Source organism: Sabethes cyaneus, chromosome 3, assembly GCF_943734655.1.
Source record: "Sabethes cyaneus chromosome 3, idSabCyanKW18_F2, whole genome shotgun sequence".
In the NCBI taxonomy this organism is placed as follows: domain Eukaryota; kingdom Metazoa; phylum Arthropoda; class Insecta; order Diptera; family Culicidae; genus Sabethes; species Sabethes cyaneus.
In genome coordinates this window covers 146,733,566-146,748,297 of record NC_071355.1, presented here as the reverse complement: position 1 = coordinate 146,748,297, position 14,732 = coordinate 146,733,566, and the positions used below count along the sequence as shown (strand labels likewise).

Genomic DNA, 14,732 nt, shown 5'->3' with positions numbered 1-14,732 from the left:
AAAGAGGCCTTGTATTTTTATAAAAAAAATTACAAAAAATGTTGAGCTGCTATTCGGGCGACTAAATCTTCCGCTGCTGGTCCAACTGGTACGCAATAGCAGGAAAAATCGTTGAAACCAAGCGCCAAGAACGATGTCCAGCACGCGGTTTACGAAACTTGAGGTTATGTTTCCTCTCTTTCACTCAGGCAGCGAGACGGGCTTCAACTAGAGGTTACGTTCCTCTCCTCTTTTGCACGTGCGACGAGGAACCTAACTTTCTCACGAGGTACCTTGTTACCCTCGTGCTGGAACGGATTGGGGAAATATCACTGTGATCCGGGTTGAGGTTAGGTTCCCTCTTTGTTCTCCACATGCAGCGGGTAAACTAGTTTTTCACGGGTTTTTCGCGGGTTTTTCACGAGGCTCTTTGTTACCCTCGTGTTGGGACTTTACGTTGTGTGTAATGATTTTTCACTCGCGACAGATCTGGATAGAAATCCTGGTCACGGCACCAGAATGTTGGGTTGGGATTCGGACAAGTATTATCGGGCCTCAAAGGGCAATGTGAAAAATCGCGATCGTACTGCTACTAAGATTTTATTTTAACTGAACTGATGGTTGCCGGTTTTAGGGTTTTTTATCAATAAATCAGCATATCTATCAACTGTCAATTGCTGCTCAAGATTATTCTAATTTAATGCTAGGTGGGAATACACAGTGTTGCCAATTAGTATGTAATGTACATTTGAACCGGTTCATCTGGTATGCAAACTAACAATAAATATATGGACAAATATAAAGTATACTAAATTAAGATAAGTTGAGCTGTTAATTGAGCGCTAGCACATTTAAAACTTAGTGAACGCGTTACTCGCTCGCTAAAATGTTAGCGGTTAGCTGATTAGCGGTGCCCACCTCTGCGTATTAAGAATTCCTCTCCATTGTATTCGGTCATGGGCTACTCATCGCCAATTCGTTGCGCGTCTCGACACACTCGGCTTCAACGTGCTCGAGCCATCTAGCACGCTAAGCGCTCTAGCCACTCTATTCCTGGCGCCAGCTGGGTTCTTGAAGAGAACGAATTGCGCTGCAGGGTCGTCCGGCACCCTTGCGACGTGACCGACCCAGCGTAGTCTTTCAGCTTTCACCAGGTATACGATGGGAATCTCTCCAAGTAGTGCCTGCAACTCGTGGTTTATACACCTACGCCTTTCTCAGCTATCCATTTGTACTTCGCCAAAAATAGCCTGCAACATCTTTCGTTCAAATACGGCAAGTGCACGTTTGTCTTCCGTAAGCAAAGTTACAATCTCAAGTCCGTAGAGGACTACCGGTATGATTAGCGTTTTGTACATCGTCAACTTTGTGCGGCGGCGAATACTTTTTGATCGAAGCGTCTTGCGGACGAAAAATTAGGCTCGATTTCCAGCTTGAATGCGTCATTGGATTTCCTTACTCGTATTATTGTCGCCGGTGACCAGAGATCCCGAATATACGAACTCATCAACCACTTCCAATTCGCCACCATCAAATGTCACTGTCCGTGATAGGTAAACGTTGCTTTCTCTGGAGCCTCTTCCTACCATATATTTGATTTTTGACGCTTTGATTTGCAACCCTATCCTCCTAGCCTCCGTTTTTAGTCTGGCGTAGATTGCCTCCGCCGTCCCAAGGTTACTAGTAATGATGTCGAGGTCGTCTGAGAAGGCTAGGAGTTGGCTATTCTAGCTGAAAATCGTTCCTCTCGTTTCAATGCCGCTCGCCGGATCACACCTTCAATAGCGATATTGAATAACAGACATGACAGAAATTCGAAAGGACTCGAGAGTGCCCCCGAAACGCACACGTAGCACGTCACTCGCTACAGGGTAGCTTTGATCAGCCGCGTTAGTTTGTCCGCAAACCGTACTCGTGCATTATCTGCCATAACTGTTCGCGTTCAACTGTATCATATGCAGCTCTGAAATCCACGAAAATATGATGCATGGTTACATTGAACTCCCGACACTTCTGGAGGATTTGTCGGAGAGTAAAAATTTGATTCGTAGTAGCACGGGCCCCCATAAAGCCCGCCTAATACTGCTCTACGAAACGAATTTTCTTGTTATGCTATTGGGGATAGACTACGCAACAAAATCTGGGAGAGCCACTTGTAGGCGACGTTGACCAGTGTAATGCCGCGGTAGTCACAGCAATCTAACCGATCGCCCTTTTTGTAGAAAGGACAGACTACACCTTCCATTCACTCCTTCGGTGGTTTCTCCTCCTTCCAAATCCTTGAAATTATCCAGTGAAGTGCCGTTGCTAGCGGTTCTTGGCCATTTTTGTAAAGTTCTGTCGGGAGTCGGTCTTCTTCGGCGGCTCTATTATTTTTCCAGCTGACCGATTTCTCGCCAGATCAGCACACTGATATCACAACTTCCGTTGTGTCTCCTTCTGTTCTTTTGACGTTGAAATGCTCATCGAGGAACTGCTTCCACCTGTCGACCACCTTGCGCTCGTTTGTGATCGGATCTCCTCCCTCGTCCCTACAGATGTCAGTTAAGGTGTGTAGCCCTTACGAGTTTGGTTCACCTTCTTGTAAAACTTGTGTGTGTCATTAGCCCGAAATAGTTGTTCCAGCTCCTCACGATCTCTGTCCTCTGTCCTCCTTCTGGCGCTTTTTCCACCTCACGATCGTGCTTTACTGATTCTTTGCTCGTCGGTTTTTGGCTAAGTTCTCCCTAGTGGCAATACTCAGATAATTTTTCCAAACAAATTTTCTTTCTTTCCACCGCTTGCGGGCACTCTACATCAAACCAACCGTTTTGTATTCTCCAAGGCTCTTCACCTAGTGCCTCCGACGGTCGAGCGTATTCTGCTTAAACTGCCTTCGAGGTTTGATGCACCTAACTCATCGGAAGAAAGCAGTGTCTTATCCAGTGTTCGCGCGTAGTTCTCGGCATGTCACGAATTATCTAGTTGCCTAATGTTCGGCCAAAGAGGACGGCTTTGGTGTGTCTGGTATACGGTTTACATTTTTGAGCGCAAGTTTTGAGAAGAACCGGCCATTTATAAAATCGTGGTCAATCTGGTTCATTGTACGTTGATAAGGTAATCTCCAGGTGGCTTTGTAAATATCTTTATGTGAGAAAACGGTGCTTCAATCTATTCAATCGCTTCAATCGTTCGTGCCAGTATGCAGGCTATGGGATCCTATGTTTACATTTCTTCCCTACCGACCAGGGCGTCCTCCGTAAACAAGGTTACTATCTCAAGTCCGTAGAGGACTACCGGTCTGATTAGCGTTTTCTTCGTTGTCAGCTTTATGCGGCGGCGCATGCTCCTTGATCGAAGTGTCTTGCGGAGGGAAAAGCAGGCCCAACTTTCAGCTTGAATGCGTCGTTCAATCTCCTTACTCGAATTATTGTCGACGGTGACAAGAGATCCCAAATATATAAACTCATCAACCACTTCTAGTTCATCGCCGTCAATTGTCACTGTCCGTGGGATGCGCACATTGTTTTCTCTGGAGCCTTTTTCTACCATCTATTCAGTTTTTGACGTTTTGATTTGTAATCTAATCTTCCTAGCTTCCGTTTTTAGTCTGGCGTAGGTTGTGTTCGCCGTCCAAAGATCTCTAACAATGATGTTGGTTACTTTTACTGAAGATACAATATTGAATATTGAATAACATACAGGACAGTGCATCTCCTTGCCGCAACCCTTTGCATGATTTTAAGGGAATCGAGAGAGCCCGCGAAACATGCACGAAATACATTACTCACTACAGTGCAGCCTTGATCAGCCGCGTCAACTTGTCCGGAAAACCGTTCTCATGTATCATGTGCCGTAGCTGTTCGCGAGCAACCGTATCATATGCTGCTCTGAAACACGAAAATATGTGTGAGCACGTTGTATTCCCGACATTTTTCCATCTCCTTCTGTTATATAGCCATGAAGAGGCGCATCAAAGAACTGCTTCAATCTGTTGAACGATGAACACCTCGCTCTCGTTTCTGACCAGGTTTCCCTCCACGTCCCTACACATATCAGGCTTCGGTGTGTATCCTTTACGAGATTCGTTCATCAATAGCTATTCTAGCTCTTCACGAACTCCGTCCTCCTTCTAGCGCTTTTTCTCTTTCAGGATTGTGGTCAACTCATTCCGCGCTCATCGATACTTAGCCCAATGCTCCCTCTTGTTGACATTCTCCGTCAAACTAATCATTTCGTGTACAAGAGATTTCTTTGATAGCTCTCGGCAACTCGCAGGTTGTCTAATTGCCGAATGTTTAACCAAAGAGGGCGACTTTGTCGCGAGATTTAAACTATCGATAGTTTTGAGCACACATGAACTCTCAGTCAGCATTTTCATACACACTTAAATTTTTTTACCGAGCTCTGAGCAGCCGAACGTTCGGTAAAATTTGATGGTGCCAATCGACGTTTATGAATCATTAGTAATGTTTGGAATCATAAAAAAAATTTACCGAACGTTCTGCTGCTCAGAGTTCGGTAAAATTTACGATAATTTACCGAACCCGGTACTTTTTTCAAGTGTGTATGTATAATTAAATTGCAAATAAGAGTTACGTTCTGATACGTATCCAACAAAATCGTATTCGACGCGCAAAAGCCGTAGTCCGTACCATTTTAGAGGCGATATATGCACTGAGGAATAATTTCGAGCAAAACACTTATATAGGTATTTCAATACGATAAGATCCGATTACGAACAACCAGCTACATACAGCTATACAACTTTGTGCTTGTATGTTCGTCAGCTACTAGCATTATAAGCGATAGAATATCAACTTGTGCGTACGTTGGTTCTAACAAAACCAGCAACCGATGAGAATATGGTCGATTAGGTTCAATGTTCGTTGGTCAGGTGATCTTCGATACTGCAAACTTTATTCAGCAGAATTGTTGATAATCCTAGTTCTACAAATGTCCCATATGTAACTTTGTCAAATTTTGCTCGGTTGAGATGGTACTGTCAAGTGAATCAAAATTGAGTCAAAGTGATCGAACCATCGCTGTTCACTAGTCACTGCATATTAATAACTCTAAAAAAGTTTTATTAGAATCGGGTAATAAATTATATAAATTTATCAACAATCAGAATTTGGTCCGCATTCAAATATTTACGTTTTGCTGTTGTCGCGAGCAGCACTGTAAGTAGGCAAAAACCCTTCGTTAGGCATAACCACATGTTTGCATGCGACACGTGCTGTGGCATCCTGTTCCTGAAAGCCCGTATCTCATAACATTATGTGCAGTATTTCCGAAACGTATGGCACCGCAAACGAACGGCGGTATTAAGTTCTGTAAACATGGTAGGACATAGGTGAGTCTGGATCGCCAAATGGTTGAATTCGAATGTTTGAGTATTTTACGCGTGGTCAAAATAAAGCTATTGAAATCAATACTAACTTAACCACCATGTTACGAATCTTTTTTTTTTTTTGTAGAAATTAATAATTCACTCAAGTATAATTCCTTTTTCGCAGGTTTAACTTCTCCAACAAACACGAACCGTACTTTTTTCTGGACCGGCTGGAAAAACTGGCCGCTTTGATGTCGCTGGAAAACAACTCACTATCCTGTGTGGTGTATGCGATCAACCAAAAAGGACACAGCCCTGGCGTGGCTATTTCCAATTTCGAAATTGGTCATATCCATCCTTTCCGGATAGGTACGTGAATATTCATTGTTCATTGTTAACCCTAGCAGCGCTTCGCTCGCTTTTGTTCTGCCACAGAGTATCGCATCCCTATTTCTCCCCTCGCAATCCTGTTCAATTGTGTGCTCCAATCCTAATCCTCTTCACTCGCCAAACTGACGGATTGACCGATAATTGCAGCGAGCAAACACTCGACCGAATGGCTGCCAATAGCTCTCGGAGTCCTGCTTACCATCATAATATTGGCCCTCTCGATTTCAACCAAAGCGTACCTCGGCCGATGCTGGGCTAACTGCTGCTGGCGCCGCCGACGACGGCTTCTGCGGACCGAAAGCAAAACGAGTGATATGAAAATTGCACAGCAAACAAAAAATATTGTGATATCCAGCGATTTCGAGTGCGGAACTAATTGTCTGAAGGTAAGTACCCCCTTCAAGTCGATTTGCACTACCCATCCCGTTAGGCTTGTGGCGGTTGAATCAGGAAGTCAGTTCGCATGCGATATACCTACTAGCTAGTAGAAATGGGATTTTAATAGATTAAATCATGGTACCCTCACATGTACTGGAAGTTTTTGATAAGATTCAATGCATTTAAATTTTAATACTATCTAATTGCTCTCTAAGATACTATAATGCTGATTATGGTGGCGTGTATTAAATTAGTTTTCGGATATTATTTTTTACAACTTAACTCAAGTAAGCGGGTAAGCGCGATATTTATAGACTGAATCATCGAAAATAAACAAAAAAAATCGGTACCATAACATATTATCTTGTAATTGAAGGAATAAGTGAAAGAATAGGTTTTGACAAAATGGCGGCATCTCAGACACAAGAAATGAATTTTTGGCTTAAATTTTGTAAAATCCATCAAATGAGAAATACTATTCGGTGAGAAAAGCCCTTCGATTATTTATTTATTGATTTATTTATTAAATCAACATCAACAGACTACACTTGTCTTAATGATGGTAAAGTTTCTTAAACTAATATCAACAAAAAACACAAAAGTTAAGACGCATTGTTTCACATTTTTTACAGTTTTTAAATCAAAGACAGCGGCAACTTTATTGAAAATTCGGTGTACTCCGGTCAGAGCGCTGTTTCGTCCGTAGTTGATGCCTTGAAATGGCATTCGCTGCATTGCGTCATTCGGCAGTGCCCTGAAACGTACGTCCAGATTAATCGTTCCCAAAATTGCGGTACAATTGATTCTTTCCTGCAATATATCAGCCGCAAACAACGCTCTTGCTACGTTTTTTCGCACCTAAAGTGACTCCTAATGGATCAATCAGCATCGACTCTCGTAACTCGGCACTCGGGACGAATCCCACCAAGGTAGATGACGGAGCGCAAAGCGTAAGAAGCGGCGTTGAATCGTCTCAATCGCGGGCCATCCCATTTTGGTAATAAGGATGCCAGACAATGAAACTGTGTTCGAGAGTCGAGCGGATAAGTGAGCAGTATAACGCCTTAAGACAATACTCGTTGGTGAAGCCTTTAGCAATGCGGAAGACGAATCCTAAAGTTCTGAATGCTTTGACCATAATGTAGGAAATGTGCCGTCTAAACGATAGCTGACTGTCCAAGATAACTCCTTGATTCTTCACCTGGTCGAAACGTTGGATTGAAGTACAGCAGGAAGCTAAACAGTCCGAAGTAACTGCCTTGTGGGATTCCAGACGAGGCCGAAATGCGCAATATATGATGTGAGACACAGGAGATCATCACTTAGATACTGTAAGCAGTGTGACAGCAGCAGACTCATGATTACAAGTTCGAATAACTTGGAAGTGGCACACAAAGATGAGATCCCTCGGTATTTATTGATATCTTTCCGATACTCTTTTTTATGAATAGAAAACATATGGGCAGTTTTCCATACGGACGGAAATACTGCGCTTCAGACGGACAGCCTAAACACGAGCCGAAGGGAAATAAGCAGGTCAGCGATGTGCTTTTTCAAAAACTCAGACGGAATACCATCTGGGCCGGGTTTAGCTGAGGATTTTAACGTTGAGGCGGCTATAGAGAACATTACTTCGTCGATGTTGAGAGTACGTAGCGTATGCCCGGTCATTAGCGAAACATTGTAAGCAGCCGAAATAACTTGATCGTCTTTTTTTTTTTTACGAGTTGGGAAATCTGCTGAGCACCTTAGAAGATACGGTACTATCAGACACCTGAGAAGATAACTCAGGGAGTGGGGTTTAGGTATCCCGACCCCCCTAATGGGGCGTGAGGATCCCGACCCACTAAAACCCTACTCGAGTCTCCAGCCTCAATCCCCCCCTGGCACCACCTTATCGGTATTACTTCAGGGAGGGGCTATTGTGCTTAATGCACTCGCTTAGATAACTACTGGACTATGGTAGTTAGGCTGTTTATTCGCCGTTGATCGGCTCTCCAGTGGTTTTGTAGCTCGAGTACAATCTGGGTAGCAGCCGCATTGACCGCTCCCCAGCTGTCCGAGCTGGAACACATCTTTTGGACTAAGTTATCCGGGGTAGTGTCCTGTCCGCTCACTGCCATCATGCTGCTTCTCGCGCCCGCGAAACGAGGGCATATGAAGAAAGCATGTTCTGCCGTTTCATCAACATCCACGCATTCGGGATACGCGGGGGACTCCGCATGCCCAAACTTATGCAGATACTGTCTGAAGCAACCATGCCCTGACAGAATCTGTGTCAGGTGGAAGTTGACTTCGCCGTGGCGCCTGTTGACCCACCCAGATAGTTCCGGGATAAGTCGATGTGTCCACCGACCTTTTGTGGAATTAGACCATGCCCGCTGCCATGTGGTCATCGAGGCCGATCTTGTGGTACTCCGTATACCTCTAGTTCCACGTTGGTTGAAGCACTCTACGTCTTCGCTGATGATAATGCCAATAGGCATCATACCTGCTAAGACGCAGATTGCGTCATGTGAAACTGTGCGATACGCACTCGCTTGGCTAGATAGCTTTTGGTACCTAACGCCGATGACCACACCGGTCCGCCATACCTAAGTATAGACTGGACCACGTTGGCTAACAGCCTTCGCTTGCTGCCATATACCGCAGAGCTATTAGACATCATACGAGACAATGCCGAGATAGCTGTGGAAGCCTTCTTGCAGGCATAGTCGACGTGGCTCCCGAACTTGAGCTTGTCGTCGACCATGACTCCCAGAAGTTTTAAGGACCGCGTTGACGAAATAGTGCAGTCCCCGACGCTGATCTTTGCTTGCTGTACCGACTTGCGGTTGTTCACCACGATAACCTCCGTTTTATGATGCGCTAGCTCCAGTTTCCTGGATCGCATCCAATCTTCAACAATGCTTATAGAGTGGGCAGCCGTCAACTCAACCTCTCTGATAGATTCACCATAGACTTCCAGGGTGATATCATCCGCAAAGCCGACAATCACCACCCCTACCGGGAACTTTAGCTTCAACACCTCGTCATACATGACGTTCCACAACACCGGGCCCAGTATGGAACCTTGCGGAACCCCTGCGGTGATTGGAGCGCACTTCTGACCCTCCTCCGTGTTGTAGCATAGCTCGTGCTAGTTCGCCCGCTTGGGTGATCTCGTCCAGGTTTTTAAGCTGGAGAGTCATCTCGGGCGTTAGTGCGCGGATCTGCACGCTATCGCCAAGGACCTTTTCTGCCAGCTCTTTGTAAGCAGAACCCTTTTCAGTGGCATTCTTTTTGAGTTCAAGAATCTTGTCGCCTGTGCGATAGCGGCGGATACACTTTCGGTGGAGCTCGATCCTCCTCTTTCTTCCTGGCCTTCTTTTCTTGACCAACTCCCACTGGTTGTCGGGCGCTAACAGCGTCTTGTTACCTTCAGTAGGTTCTTCGGTTGGCTTACGACTCTCTGCTATCAGCCGCTTCTTTGGACCCGTGGGGGTTTATTCCGCTGGGGACTGCCTTGCGCGTTTGGCGGATGCCTTGTCGTTAGACTGCTCCGTAGTCGCGAGTGCCACGGAATGGTCAGCCATTGACGGGCAGGCATCCGTTTGTGCAGACCTTGATACAAGCGTCTTCTCTTTCTCTGCCACTTTTACTCGCGCTTCGAGTTCGCTGTGCTCCTTCGTCGCAGCACGCATGGTGCTCCGAAGCATGAGCAGACTTTGTTTCAGGTCCTTCGCTAAGGTGCTGCGACCTGCCACGAACTCGATAATAGCATCGAGTTGATGAGACGCCGCTACCACTCTTGGTAGCATGTCTCTCTTGCCTGCCACTGCTTTTATTAGCGACGGCCGTTCATTGCTGCGTCCGGCGTAGATGCAATTGGAGCGACAGGTGTGCCGTTTCCCTTTCCGCTTACGCTGGCGCTTCTACTGGTATCCATCGGCGGAGACCTCTGGATACCACTTCTTGCGAACGGATTATCTAATCCGTCCGCGCTCACTGAAGTTAATGTTTTATTTTGATTGCTCATATAGAATCCCACGAGTTGAGGGAAAAGAAGAGTTCGCCGCATCAGAGCCCCTCATGATGCGGTAAGGGCTGTTTACTGTGGAGGGCGCCCTGGTACTCTACAGGCTCCGTTTGAGGCTGAGTATTTATGAAACCCCCCCCCACCATTCATCCCTCGGCACGGGTCGCATGACACCTTGGATTAGGGGTTTATCCATTCTTGTTTTTACTTTTAGCCATGGATAACAGCTATTAAAACCATCCTCCTTTGGGGGCTTTGGACCCTCTGCTCAGGTTCTCAGTATTTTCAGGTTCATCGAACATGCTTCTACCGAGATCCGTTATTTGCAGGCGGAGAGTTTACACTCAGCCTTCGCATGAGTGCCCCCTTCTCTGTCCGCATACGACCCTAGTTTCCACCGGTTGTCCGATTTCCACTAAGGAACGTATCCCGGATGGTACCACGGGGAGGTAGAGAGAGGAGTTGCTAAATAAGAGTCTGTGGAACTTCGTGGTAGTTCTGGAGCACATTATTCAACCATTTACCATCGCCTGAGGCTACAGATTGGACAACTTCCAATTACTAGAAATGTTCTTAGGAAGCTTGTGTTGAAATTTGAAGTTAATCTGTTCAACCGCTGAACACGCGTTCAAGGTTTCGCATTCGCTCTTCAATCGGACGCGTCGTTACAAACGTACGTGTAACTCCGTAAATATTTGACGGATTGTCATTAAATAAATTTTCCGTGTGTATACTTAAATATCTATGCACTACGAGCATGAAATTTTTTTCATGCCATTCCGTGGCCGTCTACCCAAGCAACCAAAAGTTCGATTTTTACTTAAGGAACAAACTTGAAAGTTCATATTTGGTTCAAATTTAGTTTCGCAGAACTTTCTTGCTGAACAACCAGACACTATATTTGTAAGCCGAACTTCATTCTCGATAAAGTACCGTTAATATCTGAACAAGCTTGAAAGTTCAACATTCAGCTTGAAAGTTCAACATGCAACTTGAAAGTAACTAAAATTTCGGATAATGGTGTCTAAGGAAGGTTTACAAGCTTTATGTCTATCGATCTATAGTTTGCTAAGCAACTTTACCTGTAATGAACCGAATTTTAAAGCCGCCTTGAGTTCGCTGCATAGAGCGCAAAGCAGCTTCTAAAGAAACTTTATCAAAAATTTGAAAAATAGCACTTTGAGTTCTCTTTTTATACTTTTCTATTTTCTACCTCCGCCTCTCCTTCTAACTTCTGTAAAGTTAGTTCATGCGATTAAGATAGACCATATAAAAAACTCTAACTAACACCTACCCCTCCTGGATTTGGGTATAGCACTTAGGTGCTAGTATAAAAGTATAAAAATAGAACTCAAAGTGGTACTTTATAAATTTTTGACAAAATTTCTTTAGAAGCTGCTTTGCGCTGTATGCAGCGAACTCGAGGCAGCTTTAAAGTTCGAGTAATTACAGGTATAGTTGCTTAGCAAGCTATAGATCTAGAATAGAAAACGCGAGTACTACAATCACGTGCTCGCCGGCGCAGAAGAGAGATTCGTCTGCAATGATACCTGGAGTTTTTACAAAACATTCAGGCGTAGAAATATTGCCATGCCATGCTGAGATGATGCCATGATAATGTTGGCAAACTGCTTACTGACAAAATAGCAGTAGCAGGCAGGTGGAAGGAGCACTTCCAGACGATATTGAATGTTGAGGTAAACACGCAGATCAGCAAATAGGACGAAGTTAAGAAGGTAGTGGGTGAAATCAATGAGCTAAAAAGCGGTAACACTTCTGGGAGAGATGGTATACCGGCTGAACTTCCAAAAACAAGAAGCTTAGAGCTGTACGAGACAATCCAGCGGATTATTGTCAGGATTCAGGAAGAAGAGGCATACTCATACTCTGTTTGTAGACTTTAAGGCGGCGTACGATTCAGTCAAACGAAAGTAGCTGTGGTAAATAATGCTAGAACATGGTTTTCTGATGAAACTGATTACGCTGATTCGTGCGACACTACCTGGGTCAAATTCATGCATCAGAATACCAGGACCTCAGCCGCTTTCGTAACATTGCATAAACTGAAGGAAGGGGATGTACTCTTTAACATACTCTTTGACATTGCCTTTCAATGTGCACGAAGAGCAAACGTAGAAAGGAGGGGGACTATAATCACGAAATCTCACGAGTGTCTAGATTGGAGTGTGGCGCAGACGCATAAACCACGCGCTGTATCAAGTATACAATCCACCTACGTTCTCGAATTCCGGTTGCTATCGGCCGTTGATGACATTAACGATCGTTGGATATTTTGTTGTCGGGCCACCATGCACGAATGATATATCGTAGGCAAAGCAAAGTAAAGCATTGGGTATAACCTTCTTTAGGCGTTACCGTTCTTTATAGACAAACTGCGCAACCAGTTGTTAGAGTACAGGACACTTACAAGGCTAGTGTAAGAATCCTACTGACTCTAGCTGCGCCACCCAGCCGAGATTCAAACATACGATGACTAGGTTGTTAGACTGGCATCGAACCCCAAAACCAGCTGGGTGGTTTCGTAGACAGCCATATCGTGAGCATATCGCTGGCAGCGATTGATAAATACCTACAGTTTTTACGTTGCGCAGTGGAGACCTGCGACGTAACCCGTTTCGGAAGCGTACAGCCATACAGACTTAATGTTTGACTTGAAAATACGGGTTTTGGTATGTAGAGTGATCTGGTTTGAGTGCCAAATATTTCGCAGACCTGAAAAGGCACTCCTGGCCTTCCTGATTCTTGTGGCTATAATATATGTGGTCGTCCATTTGCGAGAGTTTTAAATCTTCTTCTTGTCCTTAATCCGGCTACTGATTACTGGTTCATCCTTCCCCGGTTGATGTGTCTGCTACAAGAGTATCCGCAGCTCTGTATGCAGCAGGCTGCTCTATTCATACGCAATTGTAATTGCGTTGCAAGCGCTTTTTCAGAGTAAGGGAAATCCTATTCCTTTTATCCTATGTGATTCCGGCAATCAGAGATGGCATAAACCGCAGCGCAGACCAAAAGACACACATTCTTAAACAACACAACACTCGCCATGCGGTGTGTGTTCGCACAAGAATTCCCTTCAGTGTCTCTTTTGCTAAACACGCTCTTTCGTGTTTTACGCGCACGAAAAAAAGGCAGTCGCAAACGCAGTGTGATAAATTTGCTGCGTGCTTTACCACACCAAGAGCCGCACTCTGCGCGGATGGATTGTACACCCTGCGCTGGGTCAATTGAAGCGGTGTGATTGAAAAAAACATTTTTACTGTTGCGTCACCTGATCCGTACTAACTTAACATAGACTATATTAGTTGTTTAGTGCAACGTGTATTTTAAAAGGGTAGAAAATTTGTAAATACAAAAAAAAAATTTGCGCTAATACCGCACGGAGTGTGGCAAATGGCAGCACCAAGTGCTGTTTGGATGATCACTCACTGGGCGATTTTCACCGAGTGCTGTCGTTCCCTCCCACTCCGGTTTCGCTCGTACGCTGTGTGCATATAAGCTGTAGAGGTGTGTTGCCGAATCGCTCTGTGCGACAAGGCATAATATTGGAACATTGGGCGCATAGTGTGAGCGAATGACAGCCCTGCCGGCAATCATAAACCGAAAGTACTAATCATCAATATTCATTGTTTCTTTTATTCTAAAACAGCTGAAGCATGCACAAACCCAAAATCAGCATCGATCGCAGCAGAGAGCAAGTCTGAGAAAGAAAACCTCGTCCAAAGAATCGAACGAGGACGAACCTGATCCGGACGTGATTCCAGCACAGTTTAGCATGAGTAAGTTTACATTATTCCATGAACAATATTTGCTATGGTTCAATGTCTTTTTCGAAGAATAAACAACAATTTATTGAGCTATGACGAATCATTTAATGTACTATTTATTGATTTATTTATTTTATTTATTTTTTTCTAAACAGTTTCATCCTCGCCAGTGGCGTCTTCTCCAATACCCAGCTCTAGAGAAAAGGTCAGTTCTGTTCGTTGTTTAAACACACAATAGTGTGTTTAAAAATTAACGTAATGAAATTATACAAATTTTTAAACTTTTCTCTATTCTTGTTGCACAGGACCAGCCTGGTTACGCATTCCTGAACTACTCCGCCAACTCATACTATCTAAATCCGATAGATTTAAACAACTTCAACAACAGCATTCCACTGGACCGACATCAAATGTCACCGATAGTCGATCGTCCTCATCATCATCACCAACATCACCATCGAAACATGCCATCAACCATCGAATGTAATGGAATTGTACAGCCCATGCCTACCGCAGCCAGCAGCGTAACCAACGGTTCTGATCTGGACATTAACGTAATCAAGGATTGCCTCATGACGACTCGCGTGCCAGAAAGTTGTGTTTGACCGGTAACCGAAACTGACAAATGCAGTTCCAGGATGCAGCACTGCGACTCGGTTTTCTACTCGATTGCTGTAACAAAGGATAAATCATCTGTACTTAGCTACTACATATCTATTTTGGTCGATAGCTCTGAAATATTGGCCAACCTTTTCGTCCCACTGTGGATTCCTGTGAAAGTGTGAAATGTGTTCTTTTGGAGAGTAGAGAAAATCTATATCAATATTTTACATAAATATAGAGAATGATTAAGGTTTTTACGTCGCTT

At 44.4% G+C, this 14,732-nt stretch overlaps 1 protein-coding gene across 1 annotated transcript in view; it reads left to right on the top strand.

Moving 5' to 3' along the window:
- LOC128741515 (hemicentin-1) overlaps positions 1 to 14,469 on the top strand; it is a 140,870-nt gene extending 126,401 nt beyond the window's left edge. Inside the window, exons 14-18 of the mRNA XM_053837389.1 lie at positions 5,478 to 5,662; positions 5,831 to 6,069; positions 13,747 to 13,876; positions 14,020 to 14,078; positions 14,176 to 14,469. Coding sequence (XP_053693364.1) covers positions 5,478 to 5,662; positions 5,831 to 6,069; positions 13,747 to 13,876; positions 14,020 to 14,078; positions 14,176 to 14,469 — 907 coding nt within the window. The remainder of the gene's footprint in view (positions 1 to 5,477; positions 5,663 to 5,830; positions 6,070 to 13,746; positions 13,877 to 14,019; positions 14,079 to 14,175) is intronic.
- Positions 14,470 to 14,732: the final 263 nt, after the last annotated feature.